Here is a 24,068-nt window from a genome sequence, read left to right on the forward strand (position 1 = left end):
GGATAGATGGATGATAAATACATAGAAAGAGATGTATGGATAGATGTATAGATGATAAATACATGGATGATAGAAAGATATATGAGTAGAGGATGGATATATAGATGGAAGGATAGATAGATGATAAATACATGGATGGATGGATGGATGGATAGATGAGTAGAGGGATGGATGGATGATAAATACATAGAAAGGGATGTATGGAAAGGTGTATAGATAATAAATATATGGATAGATAGATAGATAGATAGAAAAATAAATTGATGGATAGATGTATAGATGATAAATACATGGATGATAGAAAGATATATGAGTAGAGGATGGATATATAGATGGAAGGATAGATGGATGGTTAGATATATAGATGGATGGATATATATATATATATATAGATGATAGATATATAGATGATGGATAGATATATATGTGGATGGTTAGATCATAGATAGATGATGGATAGATATATAGATAGATGATGATAGATATATAGATGGATGGATGGATAGATTGATGGATTTCTTGATACAAATGGGTAAAACACATACCAAAGTGTTGTCTCATGAAGACTTTATTTTTCTTACAGATATCTCTGCTTAATCTTTTGTATTTACAGTATGTAAACAAGAGAGTCCACAAGACAAGAGAAAAAAAGAAACATGCCCACAATAAGTAAAATCTTTTCCTTTGCTCCTCTAGATTTTTGCAGTTTTTTTTGTTCATCAAGAAGCCTTTCATGGGTGAAAGATCTGAAAGATATAAACCTTTGAATCTTTCCAAGAAACGTAGTGACAATCCATTAGTACTAACAATCATATTCCGTACGTTTTTGACCTGCACAAACACGCTCTTCATTTACCTTTACCTTTGTATAAAGTGAACTTACTCTTCCAGAGGCACTTCTAAGTGCATCTTTCACATTAAGAGAAAAAAATTATATTGATCAAACACAATTGTTGAAGTTTACAAAAGTTGATATGTATAAAAAAAAACAAAAAAGCACAACAGTTTTACAGTTGCATATTTTATATCAAAGGGTGTTTCCGTCTTTGTACTAAACAAGTCACAAATTCAAATACGAAATGTACGTAGAAATGAATCAAACTTCTATAGGCATTGTCCTAATGTCGAGTTTGATGTAGTGAACAGGAAGTGTGCTGACATCATGTCATGACCACACTGAACAATAAACAGTCTGTTTGAAGTGAGTCAAAGTCCTTTGGTGTTCTTATCTGACTCTCTTTGAATGGCACTGCTCTGATGATGAAAAAGCTACGAGACGGCAACGGAGGAGCTGCCTTTAGTGTTGTCTGTGGAAGGGGAGGGTCCGTGGTTTGCGGGTGACGTTCTTTCTCCGGTAGACGACGGTTGGGTTTTAGGGGACTGTCCTACAGGTTTTCCGGCTGCGTCCGAACTGGCTTCTGCTTCAGTTTCAGGCTGAGATGCTGTGGCTATGAGGAAGAATAGAGAATTATTTATTGAGACAATTGCTTTTCAATAATAAATGCATTTGTAAAAAGAGTGTGGTTCAGAAGGGAATAAAGCTTACCACATACTGAATACATCACTGTATGTACTGTAGATAGATACTGTCTACTAGTTAAAAAACAGACCCTTTTCACAGACCGATGACACGCTTCCACAATCTTTAACATCGTAAATACAGCGACATTTAAAAAAAAAAGTAATGTATATTTGTAACACTATACAATCTTAAGAAAAATGGTTCCAAACAGTACCAAATTTGGTATATTCGACTTGTAAAAATAGCAGAACCCTTTTTATACGGTTCCAGTAAGAACCGTGCTTTGAACGTGTTATATAGGACCTTAATGGGGTTATAAATAACCTTTTTAATAATAGTTTATTTTCATTAATATTAGTATATATATTATTAATTCATATTGTTTGATTTTTTACCCCTCGATCTGACTGGTCTTGTATTATCATGTAGCCTCTATTTGGGTTTTACATAAAAACACCACCACCAACAACAAACAACATGTTGTTTCAATTAGGTACTTTTATTTTTTATTGATATGGCAAATTGTAGCAAGAATGACAGTGCTCCAACAAGAGTTATTAGCTGAATACATTAATAAATAACAATTACTATTGAACATGATATAGATATAGGCCAAGTTTTAGTGAAATCTCTTCACAATCCTCTTTGATGTTTTTACGCCCTTCATTATGTGTGTATTATGAGTGGCAGTTTCTCTCTGCAGATGATGAGGTTATGGTACGACAGCATCTGAAATACACAATTGAGTTTCAAATTACAGTGTGTCTCATCCATTTGTTTATGTAAAAACAATTATGTTTATGAAGGTCAAAATGAGCAAAAATGGACAGTATGTGAGACCTTTACAATGTTAAAAGGAAAAAAGTGATATAAAGTCATTGGATAGCTTTAATTTTTTTGCAACTGATTATGTTTATATATGAAGTAATAATTAAAAAAACAATATGGATCATAAATTAAATATCTCTGTTACTTACTTAGTGGAGAAGAGAAGATAAGTATCCTTAACCGAACAGTGCTGGTCACACTTACTTTGTTCTGTTTAACTAAAAAGAGAAAAATACATGATTGTATAAGAAACCAGTTACAAAATGAAAGTTACAATTTATAGACATTTTAAGAAAGAAATAATTTACCTGTTGAGAGTGCGTTGACAGTCTGTGTAGCTGATCTCCAGAAAATCAGTAATGAGGTGGCCCTGATAGTTACAAATTTGACAAACAAAAAGGCGGGAATAAAGAACCCTAAACTCTAACACAAAGAACCATTTCAGCATTTAAAGGGTTCTTCAGGATGATGCGGTTCTAAATAGAACTGTTACTATGTGTAAAGACCCGTTTACACCAAGAACTATAAAAAAAAGAGAACTATATTAGCATTCACACCAGCAGACGATATAGTTCTGTTTATTCTAAGAGCGCTGCAGTTTTGTTGTCTGCCGCTTTAAATGCTCGAGCTCCTTACAGCAGGATGGATTCTGATTGGCTGTCAATGTTTTTATCGTTCATCAGCTGGACAAAATCGTTCTGAAAGTGATTGCAATGATATCTTTTCTCTGTGCCGTTATCGTTATAGCTGTGGTGTGAACTCTGCTATTCTTTTATATTTAGAATGATTTTTAGAGCTATATCTTTATCATTATAGTGTTAAAGTTGTCGTCCTTGGTGTGAACAGAACCTTTAAAGAACCATCTTTTTTTAGAGTATACTTTTGTTTTTTATTACCTTGGCATGAAATTACAGATAACCGGCTAACGCTGCTGCGTGAGCATTTATAATACAATGGATGAGGGAGCTTTGGAAAATCATAGAAACACTATCGTGGATTTTTTCTTTTGCTACGGGAGCAAATTTGTCATAATATACCCAACTATGACGACTTACGCTAGTGAGAACCCCAGAAATGTGAAAAGGGTCGATTGTAAATGATGAATAAAAAAATAAAAAAAACCTATACATTCTACAATACAAGTGGCATTCTGTTATCGTCTTGGAATTAACATAGGTTATTTAGCGTTTTTTATTTAATTGTCTTAACATCACTTTTTTAAAAACATTATTTGATCCGACAACAAAAATTGCATTACACTAAAATTTGAATATTCATGTTGAGTGCATTGTGTAACCAGTCCTACTCGACCCACTCCGAGCGGGATTCGAACCGGGGACTCCGGTGTGGGAGGCGGACGCTATATAATAGAGAAAGAATTTAAAGGAATAATTCACCCAAAATGAAAATTTTGTCATAAATTATTCACTCTCAAGTCGTTCCAAAACCATAAAACTTTCGTTCATCTTCAAAACACAAATGAAGATATTTTTAATGAAACCCAAAACTTTGACGGCTCAAAAAGTTCACAAAGAGATCGTAAAAGAAATCCATATGATCTGAGTGGTTTAAAGTCTTCTGAATACACACTATCACTTTATATGATGAACACATTAAATCTAGGCTTTTATATATAATATATATATATATACACATACATAGTATACATACACACACACACACACACACATATATATGTATATATAAATGTGTGTGTACTTTTATATTATGTATAAACATTGATTATCGATCATACATAGAGCTTCATTTTTGGGTGAACTAATACATTTTAAGTAGTATGTTAGTATGTTATTCTAAACAGCTACTCAGAGCAGTGGCTTAGCATTTGGTACATTTGCATTGACAGATTGAGCTTTGGCGCTTATTTGGCCGATGAAAGTTCGAATCTGTCCTGCAACATTTCCCGATTCCATTCCCAACCGTTTTGGGTTAAACAGTTAAAAAGTTTTTAAAAAGCTAAAAAGTAAAAGCTAGGTGTAGAAATGTTTAATTACCTGACTGTGTGCAGGATTTCATGTGTTCGGGCCAGTGTGCCTGCTGGCATGGGTAGTCGCAGTAACTTGTGTTCCAGCAGCAGTAGAAAATGGCCTCTTTCTTGCAGTTGGCACACCACTGCTTCTTCTTGGTCTCATCCACCGCCTGCTGTTTCTCCACCTCCATCTGTTTCTTGACCTCTGACACCAGCCGCTCTCTCTCCTGCTCTAGACTCTGCCTCATTTCAGCCATGGTCAGCTCTACACACAAACACACACACACACACACACACACACACACTGGTGATTTAGTATTAGTGGTTAAAGCTCTGGCCAGGTCATCTAGAACTTGTAGGATTTAGTATTTAGGATTAGTATTTGCTATAGCATCCCGAAACACAGTTTGCAGTGCTATTGTAAGTCATCAAGGAGAGTTACCCAGGTTGTGTTTCATCTCTGACAGCTCCTGCTGATGCAACCACTGGAGTTTCTCAATCTCAATCCGCAACCGCCGGATCTGCAACAAAATGCAAAACAGAATGTAACAAATTTTTTGTGGAATAAATTATAATTTTTTTATAAATAATTTATCCGTGCACATCATCTTTTTTTAATTCATGTGCCCTCGTAACCTTTTATCAAAATAGCTTCCTGCCCTCTTCATCTCTTCTCTTCTCTGATGATGTGTTTATTGACGTGAGGGCGGGGCAACCGCCAATGGCAAACCACAACCATCCAATCAATTCCATCATGGACAAAATTACGTCCCACCTTACATTTTTTCTTGTTTGAGAAGAGGTTTTGCAATAAGTCAAGGTCTCAATAGGGGAAAAAACGACTATTGCAACTTCCTTTTCATGATGACTTTAATGCTTCTGTGGCTATTTTTGTGGTGAGAACAATGTATGGTAAACTATATCAGGTTTTAAAATCTGTATTTGCTAAAAATTCAAAAGCTATATTTGGTCAAAAAAATTAAGAACATGTTGGTGGATCTTCTATTCAGCAATGGCTATAGATAATCTGGTCCCATTGATTTAAAAAAATTAACACTTCCAACGCTGGGACTGATTTCATGGTGTTTGTTCATGGTGTGAGAATGTCACACGAGAACTACATCAAAGTGTTGGCATTTTATGAATTCAGTCTGTCAACTTGCAACCTGTAAGTGTCTTGGAGAAGTTTAACTTTTCATAAAATACACATTGACAATGAGTCTGGATGATGGAATAAAGTCAACTAGTAGAAATGAAATAAGGCACAAAAAGTACACACCTCTGCAATGGTGTTCCCCGTCGTGCTCTTAGAGAGATCATTGTATATCTCTGTCATTGTTCCCTTGATCACGTCCATCACCTGCCATTATGATGGATAACACAGACAACATTAGTCAAATTCACCACTGACTTTAAAATTATTTAGACAATTTGAGTAATAGCAGTTCAGCAATAGTAATAATCAGTTGGATCAATTATATGTTCAAACTAATTTTCCAAAAAGCATCAGAATTCATTTCATATAATGTAAGTACATACTGGAATGATATTTTATTTTTTTCAAATTTGCACTTCAAGAATTACAGCACAGAGCCACTTGAATTAGATGTGGCCTGCCATCAAGGCTTTGTGCTTGAAAACATTATATAAAAATGTCAAATAAGAAATGTTGTATTGCTTTTTGAAGGCGTTGTTGTACTAATGGAACTATTTAATGAAACAATTTGACAGTGTTTACTTCTGAAGTGAATGTATGACTCACCTTAGTGGTGTACTTGGCGATGTCAGCGGCGACGTCAGCAGAGGCAGGAGGGGTGAGGAAGTCTCCAGCCAGGCTGGAAGTGGACGTACCAGACCCTGTGTTAACAGGGGAAGTGTCTTTCTGTTGAACAGCTGGTGAAACAAGAGAAAAGATTAATGCCAAATTAAACCAATGTTCTGGCTTCCATACAAATTAAGTTCAATAAGGTTATCATCACAGAAAATAAATATATCCCCAAAAAACATGTTTGGGGATAAATCTGAAGCTCATATCTATTTATCTTTTTTCAATGAAAGATCGTTATTTGAGCTCTAAAATTGTCATTAACCTCACACGGATGGACAGCTGATGAATCATGATGTCCAAATAAAGTCAAGTGATTTATTTGATAAGGTGTGCTCATTGTTTATGTCAGTTCTGTAGAGCAAAGCATTCTAGGTAGCATATTATAGCAAAAATAAAAAATGACAGATTTTAGTTTTTATTGTAATCTAAAAATACATTCAAAGGGGAATAAATAAAAGGGAATAATAAAAGATCTTATGCAAAGTCTAGTCATTAAATAAAAATATATTTATCACCTAGATATCACTTATTTGTTTTCTTTAGCATTTGATAATGCTTTGTAAGTGTGTCATTTGTTTGTATTGTTTTTATGTTTTTGTTTTTATTTTCTCTTTTTATACCTTCTGTACAGCACTTTGGTTCCACTTGTGGTGTTGAAAGTGCTTTATAAATAAAGTTGAGTTGAGTTGAGTTGAGTAGATTAGAAAAATCGAATATTTTAAATTTTTGAAATATTTTTTAAACATAGATTTAAACTGAATTTTTCATCTCAGGGGTTCATGGGAAATTCTCACACAAATCCTAGTAATTAAATAAAAGTATTATTATCTATATATTATCTAAATATATATATATTTACATGGGAATAAAACTTCTGCACTGGGAGTCAATGTATTTACCTATTGGTTTGGTAGCGTTTGCTGGAGTCACTGGGAATCGATGTATTTACCTTTGACGGATTGTCTGGTTTGGTAGCGTGTGCTGGAGTTGTTGGCTGAGGTCTGGGGCTGCGCTTGGCTCTGTGCCGCTGTTTGAGGAACCGTCTCTCCTTGTTGTTGCTGTCTCTGCACCTTCTGCATGTGCCACTTCTGAGACGAGGTCTGGAATTTACCACCAGCCTGGTTCCACGTCGCAGGCCTTTGTGCCGGCTGTGTGCTCTCCTTGGGCAGCAGAGGGCGCTGTTTTTTCACCACATTGGACGCGGCAGGGACGGTGGACACGGGCTGAACGGTGGAGGTGGAGGTGGAGTTGGCTTGGGTGGTAGATGCTGTTGTGACGGTGGCTGGAGGCTTGATGGCTGATGAGGCTGCATCTTTTGGACCAGGATTGGAGGAAGATGAAGCGTTATCTGTGGATGGAGAAGCTGATATGCTGGTAGATGCAGAAGCTTTACCTAAACAGAGGGAAGAACGCAATGTAAATTTAAAGCTTCAGTTTGGATATTCTAGAAATGTTTTTAGAGAAAGAAAATCCAAAATGTTAGGTATCTACCATCTGTTTTAATGCCCGCCTGATCTTTAGGTGTGGAGACTGGAGCTGATGGAGTCTCTCGCTTGGCTCTCTTCTTTTCCCTCCCACCTGGTTCCTCGCCGAGGTCTATAACCAGCTCCCGTTCAGAGTCCGAGTCCACATCCGGCGCTGGTCCGGCGGGCCGGACGTCCTGCCCAGGCTGTGACCGCTCCTTCTGGGTCGGCTGCAGGGGTTTGTTCTTCTCCTGAGGGTCTTTCTCCACGCCACCACTTAACTTCTCTTTGGTCTGGGGATCTGAGGATTTCTTGTCCCCACCTGTAGTTCCTCCAGCGGTTGATGGGGCAGCATCTTGGTCTTGCCCTTGAGCAGATGGAGGTCTGGGTCTCTTTTTGGAGTCTTTGTGGACACTGTTGTTGTGGTTAGTGTTCTTGGGCTTCTGCTCGTCGTCAGACATGTATTCGCTATCACTGGAATCAGATTTGTCCGAGTCGTCCGAATCACTGTGCTCAACATCGTCTGAGATCTCATCGATTCCTGTAAACAGAGAAAGAGTCATTTCTTCAGTTTTAAATGTTACAGAATGCATATCTGGGGACATAATGGAGCTTAAAAGTAGGGCTTCAGATGTACACTTCTGTTCGAAAGTTTGGGGTCAGTAAGATTTGTATTTGATCACAGTTAAAAATTTTTGCATCATTACTCCAGTCTTCAGAGTCACATGATATTTCAGAAATCATTGTAATCTGGTGATTTAGTGTTCAGGAACCATTTCTGATTATTATCAATGTTGAAAACAGTTGTGCTGTTTAATGTTTTTGTGAAAAGCATGATTTCTTTCAGGATTCTTTGAGGAACAGAAAGTTTCTCAAAACAAAAAGGACATTTTCACTATATGAGCGTGTTCGTGTGTGTGATCATCTTGAATCATTAAGAAATTTTCGTTTTTGTTTTTAGAGAAACTACTTTTTTTTTGGGAAGGGTGCATTTAATAGATCAAAAATGACAGTAAAAATATTTATAATCTTAATCATACATGCTGTTCTTTTATATATATATACTGTAAAAGTCAGTGTGATTTTACCTTCCATTTGAAAAAAATATACATTTTTAATCACTCAATTCTCAGTGAAGAACAATTTGAGTAATACATCACCGACAATTCTTGAAGCAAGATCCACCAATCACAAACAAAAATCTAGGCATTACCCACTGTGAGTTTTTGCAGGGTAGCTACATAACTTTAGCTAACATTAGCAGGCTAGTTAAATTGCTAGCTACCAACCAAATGTTAAATTAGTACAGAACACTATAGGGTTGAGCATAGAAACAGTAGTTATGGGTTCTGATAAGACAATGAAACTACACAAAAAACCCAGACTGATTAGATTAACAGTTATAATGCTTTATGGGAGTTGTTAGTGGAGCTTATTGCCTCATAAAAAGATGTTAAGGTTGCGAAAATTTAGAATAAGCTCCCTTTCAATTCATATTTTTGGAATTTGAACTGAATTAGTCACAACCAACACAGGAAGCTGAATTGGAATATGAAATGGAATGACAGAAAGAGAAATGTGATTGAATTGCAATTCAAAGAAAGTTAATGACAGTTATGGCACTCTGGGAAACCTTAGTCTATGAATCTGTTTGTCTGTCTGGAAGGCTTTGCTTTTTTAATGTTTCTTTTTGACAAAACTTTCCTTTTTCTTGTTAAAATTACACTTATTACAGTTATAGAAATTTATTTGAATTTTTCTACTTATTTGTATTCAAATTTCAATACTAGTTCCTTTTTGCTACATCAGTTCAAATCGAGGAATTGAATTGGAATTGAAAAGACATTCTCAATGCCATTCTGAATGGCACAAACCCTGTAAAAACAATATTTTAGTTGCTTGAATTCAAATATTGCAATGTTGTGATTGATCTCAAAGCATGATTCAAGGCTCTTTAATGAAGAATGTGGAGGAAATAAATGTGGAAACAAGGTTGCTGAAAAAGTGTTGAGGTCTATCATCATTTCAGTGTGTTTGTGTGTTCATTACCCAGCTGGGCCTTGCAGCTCTCTATAGTTTTATCCAAACTCCTGGTAGGTTTTTTGGGAGAGGTGAGGAGAACGGATGTCCCTTGCTGCTGTTGCTGCTGTTGTTGTACAGTCTCACTCAACTCCTTCAGGTCCATTTCAGCTTTAATGCGATCTGAGGGAACACATTCAACACAAATATTCAGCAAACACAGAGGAATAAGTGGTGCAGTGGTCACTGTGTTGATTTTAGACTCACCAAGATTGAGGTTGAGGATGCCTCCCGTGGCTGAGCTCCTTTCCTGTTTAACCGGCGTGGGTAGGAGAGGCTTGGGGCTGCCGCTTGTCTTCAGAGACGCAGGGGACGCTGGGGGCCAAATTTGAAAACTTTATTACCCACTATTAAACAAAATATTGGCCATTTGAAGGCAGGAAATCTAGTTAATCACCTGTATAATCCATTGAGTCTTCACCGGCGCTATAGTGACTCGATGACACTCTCGCCCCTCGCTCGTCCTGCTCCAGGTCTGACCCCGTGTGGACCGAGGAGTTGGTGCTCATTGGCGATCTGGGCATGTCCGTCACAGAGATCCGTCGTCCCGCCCCTCCTGACATCACTGTCTTACCCAGGAGCATCTTGGGGGATGCGGTCATATCGAAGTTGAACTTGACTTTGTCCTGTTTCTCATTCTTCACCGTGCCTTTTTTAGGGTTACTAGGGTCCTGCAGCATTTGGAACTGGTTGTTGGGTGTGTAAGGCGTCCGGAACGGCGCGTAGTTGAACACGCTGTATTTCTTGCGCACGTTTTCCACGTAGACCTCCATTTCTTGCATGGCACTGTTGAAGATGCTTTTGGTCTTCTTCACAGAGAAGGGGATCTCCTTAGACATGAGGTAACAGTTGTTTATGGGCACCCAGGCTCTGAAAGGGAAATGATGGGGGTAAGTACATATTTTAATACAAATAAAAAAAAATGCGTATATGCAGTATGACTTTATAAGACAAAGTTGATGTACACTACCGCTCAAAAGTTTGGAATAATTAAAATGTTTTAATGTTTTGAAAGAAGTCACCTTGTCAAAATGCTCACCAAGTCTGCATTTATTTGATCAAACAGTAATAATTTATCAGCAGCCATTACTCCAGTCTTCAGTGTCTCAGAAAGTATTCTGATATGCTGATGTGATGCTCAAGAAACAATGCTTAATCTTAAATAATATTGAGTTGTGCTGCTTAATATTTTTGTGGAAACCATGATTCATTTAAGTGCATTTATCAGCATTTATTTGAAATGGAAACATTTTGTAACATTAATGTCTTTACTGCCACTTCTGAATAAAAGTATTAATTTCTTCTTGATTTTTTTTTTTTATCTTACTGACCCCAAAACTTTTGAATGATAGTATATCTTGGCTTTTCACAAAAAAAAAAAAAATGAAGCAGCACAACTATTTTCTACATTAAATAATAATAAGAAATGTTTCTTGAGCAGCAAATCAGCAGATTAGAATGATTATGTATGCCTTTGCACTTTTGTTTTGTTTTTTCACAATTTATTTGTTTTACCAATAAAGCAATACAGTAATATTAACTCATTTTTAAAACATAAAATTAACTTTTGCAAACTTATATAAACACATTGTAGCAATGAATGAATTGGCTGCCGTATTGTTGGAAAAACTTGATTCGCAGAACTAATTCAAACTTCCCAAATGTATTTGCTAGTTTAAGTCAGAAGTTAAGTTTAAAGCAGAAAAGCTATTAAAATATGTTTTAACACCCTCAGGTCACAAAACTTGAAACTAATGGTCTTTAGGAACAGGTAAAATGAAAAGCTAATTAAGTTCAAGCTTTGATTTAATTGATGTTGCTAATTTTGTATATTGGAAACAAAATCATTGCCATCATATTGTAAATATTCAATATATTCTTTAAGTGAATTCCTAATGCCAGGGACACACTTAACGACACAATCTAAGACTGAACTGAACACACTTACAGACTGTTTTCAATGACTGGAGCAGATTTTAAACACCGACTTTGAACACTGTGTCTGACTCGGCGAGTCAGTCGTAAGTATCAAATTACATTCATAATCGGCCTTACAGTCGTTAAGTGTGTCCCCGGCTTAAGTAAATAGAAGAGTAATAGGCTCACCTGTCATGCTGGCCAAAAAACCTTGCGTCCACCTGACCGTCCTTGTCTCTCAGGGCTTTAGCAGGCCAGAAGGGAAAACCTTTCAGTTTAGCCCACACCAGAGGGTGAGGCTGAGACTACATGAAAACATAACAAACATGACCATTAGCTACACTTGAAATACAGACTGGCTGTTTTTTATATATGTATATATATATATATATATATATATATATATATATATATATATATATATATATATATATATATATATATATTACAAAATTAATAGGATTAACTACAAACCAAGAAGCAGCTTGATACCAGGAGAGATCACTCACATATGGATAGTGCTATAATATCTTTAAAACAAATCATCCTCTTACACAAGGTTCACAGAACCAGTTGTCCCTCTTCTGACAGGCGGACAGGTAGCACTCTGGACAAACCTCAATTTCATTCATCTGTGGATGATTTATAGATACTGTATCACTTTACAGGACTAAAATATGTACACATATGCTACCTTTCAAAAGTTTGGGGTCAGTAAGATTTAAAAAAAGAAAAGAATACTTCAGTTCAGCGAGGCTGCATTAAATTGATCAAACGTGACAGTAAAAACATTTAAAATGTTACAAAAGATTTTATTCTTTTAAACTTTCTATTCATCAAAGAATCCTTAAAAAAAGTGTATCACAGTTTCCACAAAAATATTAATCAGCTCAACTGTTTTCAACATTGATAATAATACAAAATGTTTCTTGAGAAGCAAATCATCATTTTAGAATGATTTCTGAAGGATCATGTGACACTGAAGACTGGAGTAATGATGCTGAAAATTCAGCTTTACCATCACAGAAATAAATGACATTTTAACATATATATTAAAAAAAAAAAAACAGTTATTTTAAATTGCTGTTTTATTGTATTATTGATCAAATAAATGCAGCCTTGCTAAACATAATACAGACCTCAAACGTTTGACGGTGTATCAGCTTTTATAAAACGTTTTATACATTGTAAGGATATTTGACTACTCACTTCATGTTCACAGATCTTGACAATAACTTTAGCAGTTGCTGTTAGCTTGTGGTTCCCTGAAATAGAGCCATTTAGACTTCATGAATGTACTGATGTGAGTAAAGATACAAGCACACTGATTTCATAGACCAGCACTAACCTCCATTATAGATGATACAGTTGTGTAGAATCCACTTCACGTCAGCCAAAAATGCTTCTGTGCAACCATACATTTTCTTCTTGATATTCTACAGACACACATATTTCTCAGTTACAGTTACCTTTAGGCACATACAGTGGGCTCAAAAAGCAAACATTTTGAAGTTCATTAGGTTTTACATGATAAAACAATAGATTTACACTTTAAAATAAGGACAAAAAATATCTTAACACTTGTAATACAGAAAACCTAACGTACCTTCTCTAGAGTGCACAGGTCCATTGGGTGAAATATATATTCGGCATAATCTGGGTGCTGCTCCAGGGACACTGGCTTCTGAAACGGTTCCGTCTGCAAGATTAATCATTCATAAAGACACGTCGCAAGTGTTGAATTAATCACATGAAAACCAATACCCATCATAATGGAAATATGGGGTGATTAAATAAATTGTGAGGGATGTGGTATTTGACTCACCCCTGGCTGTTTCATCTTCTGCAGAGCAAACTTCAGCAGGTAGGACAGTTGCTCCAAGTTCAGCATGGTCATAGCTTTACTCTGAGTCTCTATGCATTCAGCCACCGTTATTTTCTGAAGTAGAGAGTGAAATGACTACTATATACATTCATCACACACAAACAGCTCATAATCATTTGTGTTCTCAAGCATATAATATCATGAATATCTATCGATTACAGTCCATTTAGTAATTACTGTCCATTTAGCCTGATGTAATAAAATGTGTTCAAATATATTCTTTCCTTTCTTGGTAAGAACTGTCTGCTCCAAATTAGGAGTGTAAAAATGCAATGAAGCTATTTTAAGTTGTAAACATACAAATCATACCAGAATAAATTGATTTGTGACCAAATTTCAGATTTCATGATGCATAACAGGATTGTCATCAGAGCAAATATCTAGACCTCCTTTCACTATTTTCTGAATGGTCTGGTTCATACTAGTCCAAGCAAATTATAGAACTCTAGGAAAGGAGAAGTGTCTGTCACATCTAGTTTTCCAAAACCTAGTGAGCTTGCTGTCTACATAGGCAGCTCCAATCATGGGTAGCATCCTAACTATAGAGTGCACGATAACTATTAAACCTTTAAATGCAGCCTTACCGTGAGCTACAAGGTTATTAATCGATAGTATTTGTTTCTGTTGAAATCGCTGGCTCGCATTATTTCAACTTAGTTTTAAAATAATCATGCTTAACAGCAGAATTTGTGGTGAAAAACTACATTACCCATGATGCTGTACAGAAAATTAAAATGCGCCAAAAGATCTCGTTAGCTCCACCCACTCCCATGAAGTATAACTCAAATGACGTAACTGAGTCGGTATTACATAGACAGATACTCTACAAGCGCAACAGAGTTTAAGGTTAGCATGTCGTTAAACTAACAACACATGATAAACATAGCACACTCAAAAATGGTATTATACTGCTAAACGATTTTTAACACTTTTCAGTACGGAAAGAAATGTTTATCGTGACTCGTCCGCTATTTTAGATATCAACATTCAGGGATTCTCCACAAAGGACACCGTGATTTTGTCTTAGATTTCAGCCAAACTGTTTCTTAAAGGGATGGTTTACCCTTTGGAACACAAAAGAAGATATTTTGAAGAATGTTGGAAAAAGACCAAACAGCATTCCAGCCCACTGACTTGACTATGGTTAAAAAACAACAACAACAACAAAAAACAGATAAGTTTATCAAAATATCTTCTTTTATGTTCCACAGAAGAAAGAAAGTCATACATTTTACGACATTAGGGCGAATAAATGATGACAGAATGTCCATTTTTGGGTGAACTATCCCTTTAAGGCAGCATCATTTCTCCTACTTTGTGAACTTAGCTCACTAGGTTTAGGAACAGATCTTAGGTTTTATGGACATGATTTATTGCTACACAAGTAGCTTTTTGTGCTCTGAACATATTTGAATGTGCAAGAAGGACAGTCACATGACTTGACTAATCCAGACACAGTACAGTCCTCAGTACCTCGCACTCTGGACAAAACCAGTCGCCCTCAGGCTCTGCGGCCAGTTTGAGGCACTTGGCGTGGTAGACGCGCGGGCAGAGCTCACAGCAGAGCACCTGGCCCTCGCGGTGACACACCCAGCAGTAGAAGTCGTTCCGCCCGTCCTGCGGTACAACATCAACAGGGTCTGTGGTGAGTGCGGGCTGCTTGACATAGTAAAAGGGACCATGTCTAAGCTCACACTGAAATGCAGGCAAGAGAGACAGGGCAAGGGGTCAAATCACAAGCCACAACACTCGCAGGGGAAATGTAGCAAGGCACTGCAATAAATCAAGCATGGACAGGTAAGCAGTCACATGACCACTGGGTCAAAAGCGGCACATTGGGAAGACACTGTGTAGGATTTCAATTCACATTTCCGTAAACACACTACATGACTCATGTGTGATCTGAGAACCTTGTGGTGTCTGAGATCAAGTGTGTTTCGCCAGGATTGGAATGAAATCCTAAAATACCATCAGATGCCAAATACAGATTAGCAGGATCATGGGACAGTGGCAAAAGATACTTTAGACAGAGTTTTGATTTATATGGAATCATCATAAATGACAACTAATTAGTGCTCAATAACTGTAAGTTACTAGTTCGTTTAAATTTGCTTGTTATTTTCGCATTAAAAACATAAGCAAATCCACATTTGGCATCTTTCATGAAACATTGTTCATTCATATGTACTGCGACGCACCACCACAAAGACGGCACAGCATTCACGTTTGATTTTTAGCTGTGATAAAGTTAACGTGGGCCCCAAAAAGAAGCATTCGGACACTTACGCAATATTTAAAAAAAGTGTAGTTTGCAAACAAATGATAAGTATTGAAAGCTATAACTTTTCTGAGAACTAACTTCCCTTTGAGCTATTTTTGTAATGACATTTAACCAACTGGAAAGTGGAAACCATGGGTGTAGTTCATCACATTAACTATATGAACACTACTGTTCAAAAGTTTGGGTTCAAGATTTTTTTAAGATAAAAAAAATATGAAGCAGCACAACTGTTTTCGACATTGATAATAATCAGAAATGTGAATCAAATCATCATATAATAATAATTTCTAAAAGGATCAAGTGACACTGAAGACTGGAGTAATGATGCTGAATGAATTACATTTTAAAATATATTACAATAAAAAAACAGCCATTTTAAATTGTGATAATATTTCGCAATATTACTGTTTTTAATGTATTTCTTTCAAAAAACATTTTAAAAAAATACAGACCCCCAGACTTTTGAATAGTGTCAATACAAGAAAGGGTCAATACATTTTGCCTTCATTATAAACAGTATAATTATTATTTTATCATTTAAAATAGGTTGTTCTTTAAGTAAACACTACTCGGTTTAATATTTTATTCTCTAATGCAATGACATAAATACATCAAAGGGATTGTTCACCCAAAAATGTATTTTGTTATTTATTCACGCTTGTGTCATTGGAAACCTGTATGCCCTTCTTTCTTCTGTGCAACACAAAACAAGATATTTTGAAAAAGTGTCCATATTTTGTGCACTGATGTTTGGACCCCATTGACTTTCATTGTATAGGCAAAAACAGTTGAAACGTTCTTCAAAATATATTCTTTTGTGCTCCATAGAAGAAAGTAATATCTGGAACAGCATGAGGGTGAGTAAATGACAAAAGTTTCATTTTTGGGTGAACTATCCCTTTAAGTATGCCTGTTGTGTCCAAATGCTTTTTGAGAAAGAAATCCCCACAAGGGGTCGACTTTGTTCATGCAAATCAGTAAAAGCATTCGGCCCCTTTCAATGACCAGCGTTTTATCATTAAAAACTGCACATTGAATAGAAATAAAATCAATCACACTCAACCCAATTAAAATCGGACAAAAGGACATCAGGAAGAAAGGGAAGCCAGTGAGGGAACATACTTGGTCTTTACTGTTGTGGATTAATCCTGGTTTCTTCTTCTTCTTTATGGGACTGGGTGACGTGTCAGAGGGAGAGTGTCCGTTTGAGGAATGTGGAGGACTGGGTGCTTTCCTCTTCTGCGCAGTCAGCGCCTGTTCTGCTGATCCTAGATCAGGGGCCGCTGGCAGGAGAAACACAGCTGCTTCATTATGCAAAGCCCACATGGATAACACAACACCTCACCCAGCTGGGCCTGTGATTGTGACCTTTCATAGCATCAACAACACAAACCACCATCGACCTACACGCAAAGACACTTGTCTTTTATGCGCATCTTCAAGAATAAAACAAAAAGGTGCCGCATTTAACATCTGACTAACCTACTTACAATCAGTTGCCATCATGAAAGAGGAAATTAGGTTGCATGCCATATTTGATGTGGTTCAGATTAAAAGTGTGACTTGCTTTTTCTATATTTGGAGTCTGCTGCGTAAGATTAAAGCATAAACTGCAATGCTAAATATTAGAATTACAATTATTTGTATAAAAATATAAAAACAAAAAAACAAAAATACCTTTGGGTGGCATGGACACCTCCATCCCATCAACAGCATCGGACTCCGTCTTTACTTCCTCCACAGCCAAACTAAATGAAGTAGAGAGAGAAAAAGCTGGAATAAGAGACTGAAACCTCATGAGGTCTACCCCTGAGATAAAAGACTTGGATGATGTAATCTAATCTCCAGAGTTATGTTGTTGTTGTTCATAGCAATCGTCCTCCATTCCATATCTGAACCACCTTTACTTGGGCAAGGAGACCCTTGCATGAGTATTGCTTTGTCTGAGCCGTGCTGTAACCTATTATCGGCCTGTATTTACAACAGGATATTACGTGGTTTAACCGTAGGAGGGAAACACGACTGATCGGGACGTCGCGAGGCATAAACTCTCTCTCTGTGTCTAGTGCCCAGCACCTCCCTCAGATGAATCAAACCTGTTCATGGGGAATACCACCGTGAATAGGTCAACTCACTGGGGATTACGGCGGAGACGTCTGCTGAGCACCGGAGAGTGTCTTTAATTCAGACTCAGTCTACTTCTTGTTTGAGAGGATTTGGCTTTGTCCAAGTTCAGGCATAATCGGGTATTAAAATACCATCAGCTACTGACACTGATACATTCAAAATGTGCCCAATAATGTGGCAGTATTTACATGTTCAGATGTTGAATAAAATGTAAACTGGATGTCAAGCTGACATAAATTTTTCTTAGCAGTATGTTTGCGTCATAAAATTAGCAAACACTGATGAAATGATACAACTAAGGCCTATATAAACAACAAGATGTTAAAATGAAACATTGCTGTCCCGTAAAACCATTTTTTTCCCATTTTTTGTCAACTGATATTTGTTGTATTCTCAGAAAATAGATCTTTACTGTCACGGCCTGCCCTTATCAGTCACAAAGCAATAAAGTGGCAAGCAATAAAAGGTGAATTTGCTGTGACAAAATGACTAACGCATAGTAAATGGTTAAAGACATGCAATAAAAAAACAATGGTTCTTGCTTTATTTTCAGCAAGAACAGCGAGTTCTTGTAGGGCTGCTAGATATACTAGCTGTGTCTCATTTTGAAGGCTGCATCCTCTGGAGGTCGCATTTGTCGGAAAATTGACTTTTATTCATAGTGAAGCATAAATTGTTGTAATTTCCTAATGAATTTGGAATGTAGTGGTCGGGTTTACTGAAATGAAGCAGCCTCAATAACTTATGCAGCCGACAAATGCGACCTCCAGAGGACGCAGCCTTCGAAATGACAAATTCAGTTCTCTTTCTCGTCTTATTGTGCTTGAATGGACACATAACACGCAAAATTGTCTGTCCCCGTCTCTGAAATAACCAGCGTAGCGATGCAGCGACTTCCAACAGAAGCACTGAAAGCAATTCGCCACATGATACAGTTGAATACTTCTTCAGAGTAGGAACGTCTACTAAAAAGCAACAGCTCAAACACTCGATTTAATGGGCGTCAGTGTAAACACGGTTTAACCTGCCATGACTACGACGAGCGACAGCGCATTTTCTTGGTCACATGGGTTCAATTTATGAGGCGTTGCGTTGTGTAGCCCCACCCACAATGAAATCTCATCGGACACATGAAAATGTGTGTTGTTCTGAGTGCGAATTTTCACATTGCGTTGTTGCGTTCCTCATGGCACGTGAAGGCCTTTAGTATTAACGGCAACTTATTTGACGTTTAATACAGCAAACAGATACGTGAACTGGGATTTTTGGCCAATGACAATTCAGGGGGCAAGACTACCCATAAAAAATGTGTGTAAATCTTTGTGTGTCTTACAAAATCAATGTCAACATTTATTTTTACTTAAATAATTCATTCTGCTCAAGTTTCTTGAATATGAACCTTTATCTATTGTACTGAACTTAACATTTGATCATTAACACATCATTATCTGACCGAAATGTAACATCTAAGACCAGACCGAGGTAACACAATGGATGTTATACATCCAGCAATAATGGAATCCAATCAGATACATCTAACAATTAACAAAAGTGAATGAAATTAAACTGATAAGCTTAAGGATTAAACAACAACAACAACAAAAAGAGGTGAATACTTCACTTAACACTTAACCACACATATCTTGACCACAAAAGAGGAAACCCACTATGGTCAATCAATCAACAAAAACCTTCTCAACCACAAGGCTAGAATGGAAATGACGGGTACCAAACAGAATCATGTAAATGACAGGTGAAAGAGAAGAGGCGGACCGAGGTCAACGGCACAAACAAAATCCTACAACGATGAGGCCTTGATCCTGGTCTTTGTTCAGAAGAAAAGACCAGAAAAGATTAGAAGCTGGCAACGAATCTCCATTACATGAGGTCAGGATTAGGACCAGTGTTGAGAACGAGCACGAACAAGAAGATTGATCATCAGGCCACGATGAGGCCTAAGTCTTTCACTAATTCTCATTGACGGAGCCACGGCTTGATGACATCGTAAAAGATAAATCCATGTACTTTCACTGTGTTTAGATATTCAGAGACTTCCTTCATCAGTAAAAAGGAAAACTCATCAAATAAATCCAAAGTGGCAAACAACCTTCCATTGCGATGAATAAAACTCACCTTTCTCACAAGAAAATATTCCCGGTTGTGCTGAAAAATCATAAGTAATCTGCAGAGTATGTCAGAAGCAAGAGTAATGACATTAGTCTGGAGAACGTATATCCGTTTCAGCAAACTTGAATTAGACATGTGATGTCTGAGGAGGGAAATGCACATCTAAGCAGGTAGCCAAGGGCCATTTTTGACTTTTAATATGAGGCTAAAAGGAGCCGCATGGATGTTATTTCACATTAGGGCCACATCACGTCAGAAACTCCCATCCACCAGGCCTTTCTTTTCCTGTTCGCTTCAGAAAGGTCAAGCCAACTGTGAGGCTGAAAATCCAGATCTCTACACTGAAATCAAAGAAACAGGAAGTCCTGAAGCTGATCGAACGAAGAGAAAGAAAACCACCGCTCTGCAACCAAACCGCCCTCCAAAACGGGATCTTCCTGAACGATCTGAGCAGAGACACAATCAGAGGTCCTCGCAAACAGACCAAATAAAGAGAAAGGCAGCTGTGAATGTGGAGATAACTGGTCAGAGAGTGAGCCGAGGTCTTTTTTTCTCTCTTCGCAGGAAATGAGAGTGCCTCCCTTCCCCCACCGCGCTGCTCGAGCTCCCCTTCCCCCCTCCCTCTAGGCCAGAGACGCGGGCTCTGGCACGTCCATGGCACAGGAGCTTACAGTAAACAGGGAGAACGACAGAAACCCTAGCATATAGGTCAATCTCAAGAGCCACAGCTGAGAAAAACAAGTGAAGCGACAATGCACCCGAGTATCAACAACAGGCAAACAAACATTTCGCTATTCAGAGAAGGCAAACCTTGCTCGCAGATTGAGCTCTTGGGCCGTTAAAGGGAGCAGCTACTTTGTGGTACATGGCTGCATTGTGAATCATTTCAAGGGCAAGCAAGTGACTTCACAAGAACACAGTTGTTTCCTGTCACAATGTCGATGTAGATATGATTCGACTCTTCGCTGATTTAACACAGGCAAAAAACCCTCGTCAAACCACTGCGGGTCATTTCCTCCGAACGGCAAGAAGCCAATCACCACAATCTTTTACAGTGTCGTTTCCTTGACAAGAATCCCAATCACAGTGGCATAATCTTCCTGGGAACACACACAACTTGAGCTATACCGTACTGACATAAAACACTCCAGCCATTTTTCCATAAAGAGAAGCTAGGATAACAATATATGAAGATCTAGCTGACTATATTGTGAATGCAATTAAATTAATTGTTCATAATTACAACAACTAACTCGGGAACCATTTGTTGTTTGATAAACAGGTGAAATGCGATACGTACTGGAAGGGCTTTTTTGAAACGCAGCCATAAATATCATTAGAAAGGCCAAGGATCCGTTGGGAATGAGGCAGGGGGCTTTTAGTCCCGTGTGGTTTGCGCTCGCTTGTTTTGTCTTAGGGAGCAGCTGTGTGTGTATGTGCCGTGGTGCTATTTTATGGTTAACAATAACATCACCATAAATCTAAAAAAAAAAAAAAAAAAAATTAAAGGAGATGAGAAATATGCAAAATGTCATCTAAACAATCTTCTTAAAAATACGTCATAGCCTTTTACACAATTTAAGTTTGAAAAGAAACTGAATTTAAATGTTATGCATTCATTTCAAAATAATTCAACATTGCTAATGCTGACATAACATAATGATAGTGCGTGTGCAATAGTGCAATGCAAAAAAAAAAAAGTATGCTCACAAAGGAAATGAAAGAGGACTATAATTCTTAAGACCTCAATGGCTTTTTGTCATTGTGCCTGTCTGCACATAATAGGTGTTATAGTATGTATTCTAATCACTGGCCTAAATAACAAAATGGCTTTTTTGCATGATTTGCATGAAGCTGATGAATTCCTTTTCCAAGAATAATCCATGCTTGAAAAATGCTTATGACAAAATGGTGTCTCAGTGCTATTTTTAAACTCGTACTTGTGACTGACAGTGAACAATGACAGCAAAAATCATGCAAACGCCCACACTGAGCAATTATTTTCTTAAGGACGTGTTGAAAAACAGCACAGAAAATAACTGGAATCGCATGGGATTGTCATCTAACATCCCTCCTAAAGCTAAACCTATAAAATGAAAATATAAAACAAACACGAATGCCACTGAAAACTGTGCTCTCCGCCCCTCATTGGTAGATCACGTCCTGAATTACCCATCCTGCCCCTGTGTAAAATGACCACAGCTGGGACTCTCAGCTCTCTAATAGGGCCCTAACAGATGCCTCCATTTTCTGTGGCGTGGCTTGTGACACAAACAGACAATGGGACAGGCAATCAGCTTAAAAAAGTACATCACCCAAGCACCCTACCCCCCTGATCCTCCTCCCCCTACGTGGAGCAGATCAACATCTACAGAAATGACTGTCACTCAGCTGTTTGCCAGTTCAGCAATGAGTGATAGCTGACTTCGTTTGCCATGCAACCATGTGACCGAGCAGCAGCACACAGGCCAAAGCTCAGCAGAGAGAGAGGGAGAACGCATGACCCCCCCCCTTCTCTGGCCCTCTCCCCCACCTCCTTCCTCCTCTGCCCTGTTTTTCTGAGACTCAGGCCTTTGCTAGGCCTCCCCAGTCAGTGGAGAATCAAATCTGCAATTCACAGTGTTAGCAGTGGATGAAAACAGTGCAATGACAAGAAAGGACAAACGTAATAAAACATCAGGCTTACCTCTGTGGATGCATGGCTGAAACAGTGTAATGTCAATACTTATAAAACATGGAGGACAGCCTCAGCCTTTAGACAAGGGAGGGCTCTCCTCTCCACTCTCAGAGCTCAGGCCTGTGTGATCAGAGCAGGGCCGTGACTGGCTGCCCTCCCACATGCAGGATGTAAGGCCTCGTCTGATTGGCCGAAGCGCTTCCTGAGTAAATTATCTTTGTTCGGCACTGGCAGGATCAGCAGTGAGTGCGGGAAAGAGCACCGAGGAGAGGGAGAGAAAGAACTAGGCCTCACTCACTCTAAAAAACACACGCTTGTTTGCCCAGACCCACTATGAAATGGCAGCTAAATATCTGTTAGCTGTGGAAATTGTGTGGGATTTCGCGTTAAAGCTCTTTTGTTTGTCTGTGTGGAGCCGTAGGCCTTTGTTTAATCCCTCCCCCCACCGGAGCCGGTTGAGAAATAGGAGACACTCCTTTAGTGAATATGAGCCCTGAGCAAAAAATAGTGCAGCCACCATAACTTCCTGTGCTAGAACTGCAACCGATTCATAAGCAATATGTAAAGTAGATATGGTGTTCACTCCAAAAAGAGAAATGCAAAGTACTTTACCATTATTATATCAGTAATCAGTGCAAAAAACAAATGCAATACGCTTGGATGTTACATAATGAGTAATGTAGCTAAACGGATTGGATCAACTAAACCCTGAAACACTTAAAAAACAATTAATTATATTCAATGAAGATAGTTTTCTAGAAAAACTAAGTAGCATAGGCTATTACGAATAATATATTGTCACATTCACAAAAGCATAAGGAGCTAGCTAGGTAAATGCCTTAGATTCGTTACAATATTGTGAGTGTTAAAACAAAACTTCCCTGAATCTTTACAGCACTAAGACATTGGTACATGTTAAGGTGACTCTATTCGATGAATTAGCAGGAATGTGTTTAGGCCCTCACAGCAAGCTTCCACTAGGCCGCAAACAGCGCCGCCTGCTCTCTGACACTTACACAACACTGACACCCACTGGAGAGACGGGGAACTGACTCTATCGATCATCACACAACAACAAATCTTAGGAGGACACGCTAAACCTCTTCAAGCGAAAACCTGTCTGCAATAGAGTTGTTATTATTAAATAAAGTTTTCGGTAATTGAAATAAAGCTGAAATAGAATAAAATACTAATAGATAAAAAACAAATGAAAATGAGAATGTTGCTTGTAAACACACAATTTCTCAAACTGTAGCTCCTTTTCTCTAAACTCTACACACAAAACACGCACACAACATGCAAAATGAAACATCTCTTGCTAAAGCAAACATTCAAAACTACATT

General features: G+C 37.8%; 1 protein-coding gene across 6 annotated transcripts; it reads right to left on the reverse strand.

Annotated features, from left to right (window-relative positions):
- Positions 1–550: 550 nt before the first annotated feature.
- On the reverse strand, positions 551–23,177 carry prkcbp1l (protein kinase C binding protein 1, like). 6 transcript variants are annotated; one of them, XR_014629674.1, is made up of 22 exons: positions 22,734–23,177; positions 17,471–17,541; positions 16,916–17,076; positions 14,986–15,129; positions 13,453–13,566; positions 13,234–13,326; positions 12,976–13,063; positions 12,837–12,892; positions 12,182–12,259; positions 11,817–11,932; positions 10,108–10,580; positions 9,918–10,025; positions 9,681–9,833; positions 7,660–8,172; positions 7,118–7,561; positions 6,103–6,233; positions 5,620–5,700; positions 4,783–4,861; positions 4,366–4,605; positions 2,659–3,710; positions 2,500–2,568; positions 2,012–2,251 (listed from the first exon to the last, which is right to left on the reverse strand). XR_014629674.1 is itself a non-coding variant. In XM_084428920.1 (20 exons), the coding sequence occupies exons 1-20, from the start codon at positions 22,745–22,747 to the stop codon at positions 1,270–1,272; spliced, it is 3,336 nt and encodes a 1,111-aa protein (XP_084285046.1). In that variant the 5' UTR covers positions 22,748–23,177; the 3' UTR covers positions 551–1,269. The 6 variants fall into 6 exon arrangements, 4 of the variants coding, with proteins under 4 accessions (XP_084285046.1, XP_084285044.1, XP_084285047.1 ...); XR_014629675.1 differs by having other exon boundaries at positions 14,986–15,207; XM_084428920.1 differs by lacking the exons at positions 2,012–2,251; positions 2,500–2,568; positions 2,659–3,710 and adding an exon at positions 551–1,448.
- Positions 23,178–24,068: the final 891 nt, after the last annotated feature.

This window comes from Rutilus rutilus (assembly GCF_951802725.1).
Source record: "Rutilus rutilus genome assembly, chromosome: 13".
In the NCBI taxonomy this organism is placed as follows: Eukaryota; Metazoa; Chordata; class Actinopteri; order Cypriniformes; family Leuciscidae; genus Rutilus; species Rutilus rutilus.

What these genes read in the sequence shown, in the direction of transcription:
- prkcbp1l (XM_084428918.1), bottom strand. An exon ending in TCCACAACAGTAAAGACCAA is followed by an intron (nt 15,208 to 16,915) that starts GTATGTTCCCTC and finishes CCTGCATTTCAG; the next exon opens with TGTGAGCTTAGACATGGTCC. An exon ending in GAGCTGCAAGGCCCAGCTGG is followed by an intron (nt 8,173 to 9,680) that starts GTAATGAACACA and finishes CTCTGTTTACAG; the next exon opens with GAATCGATGAGATCTCAGAC.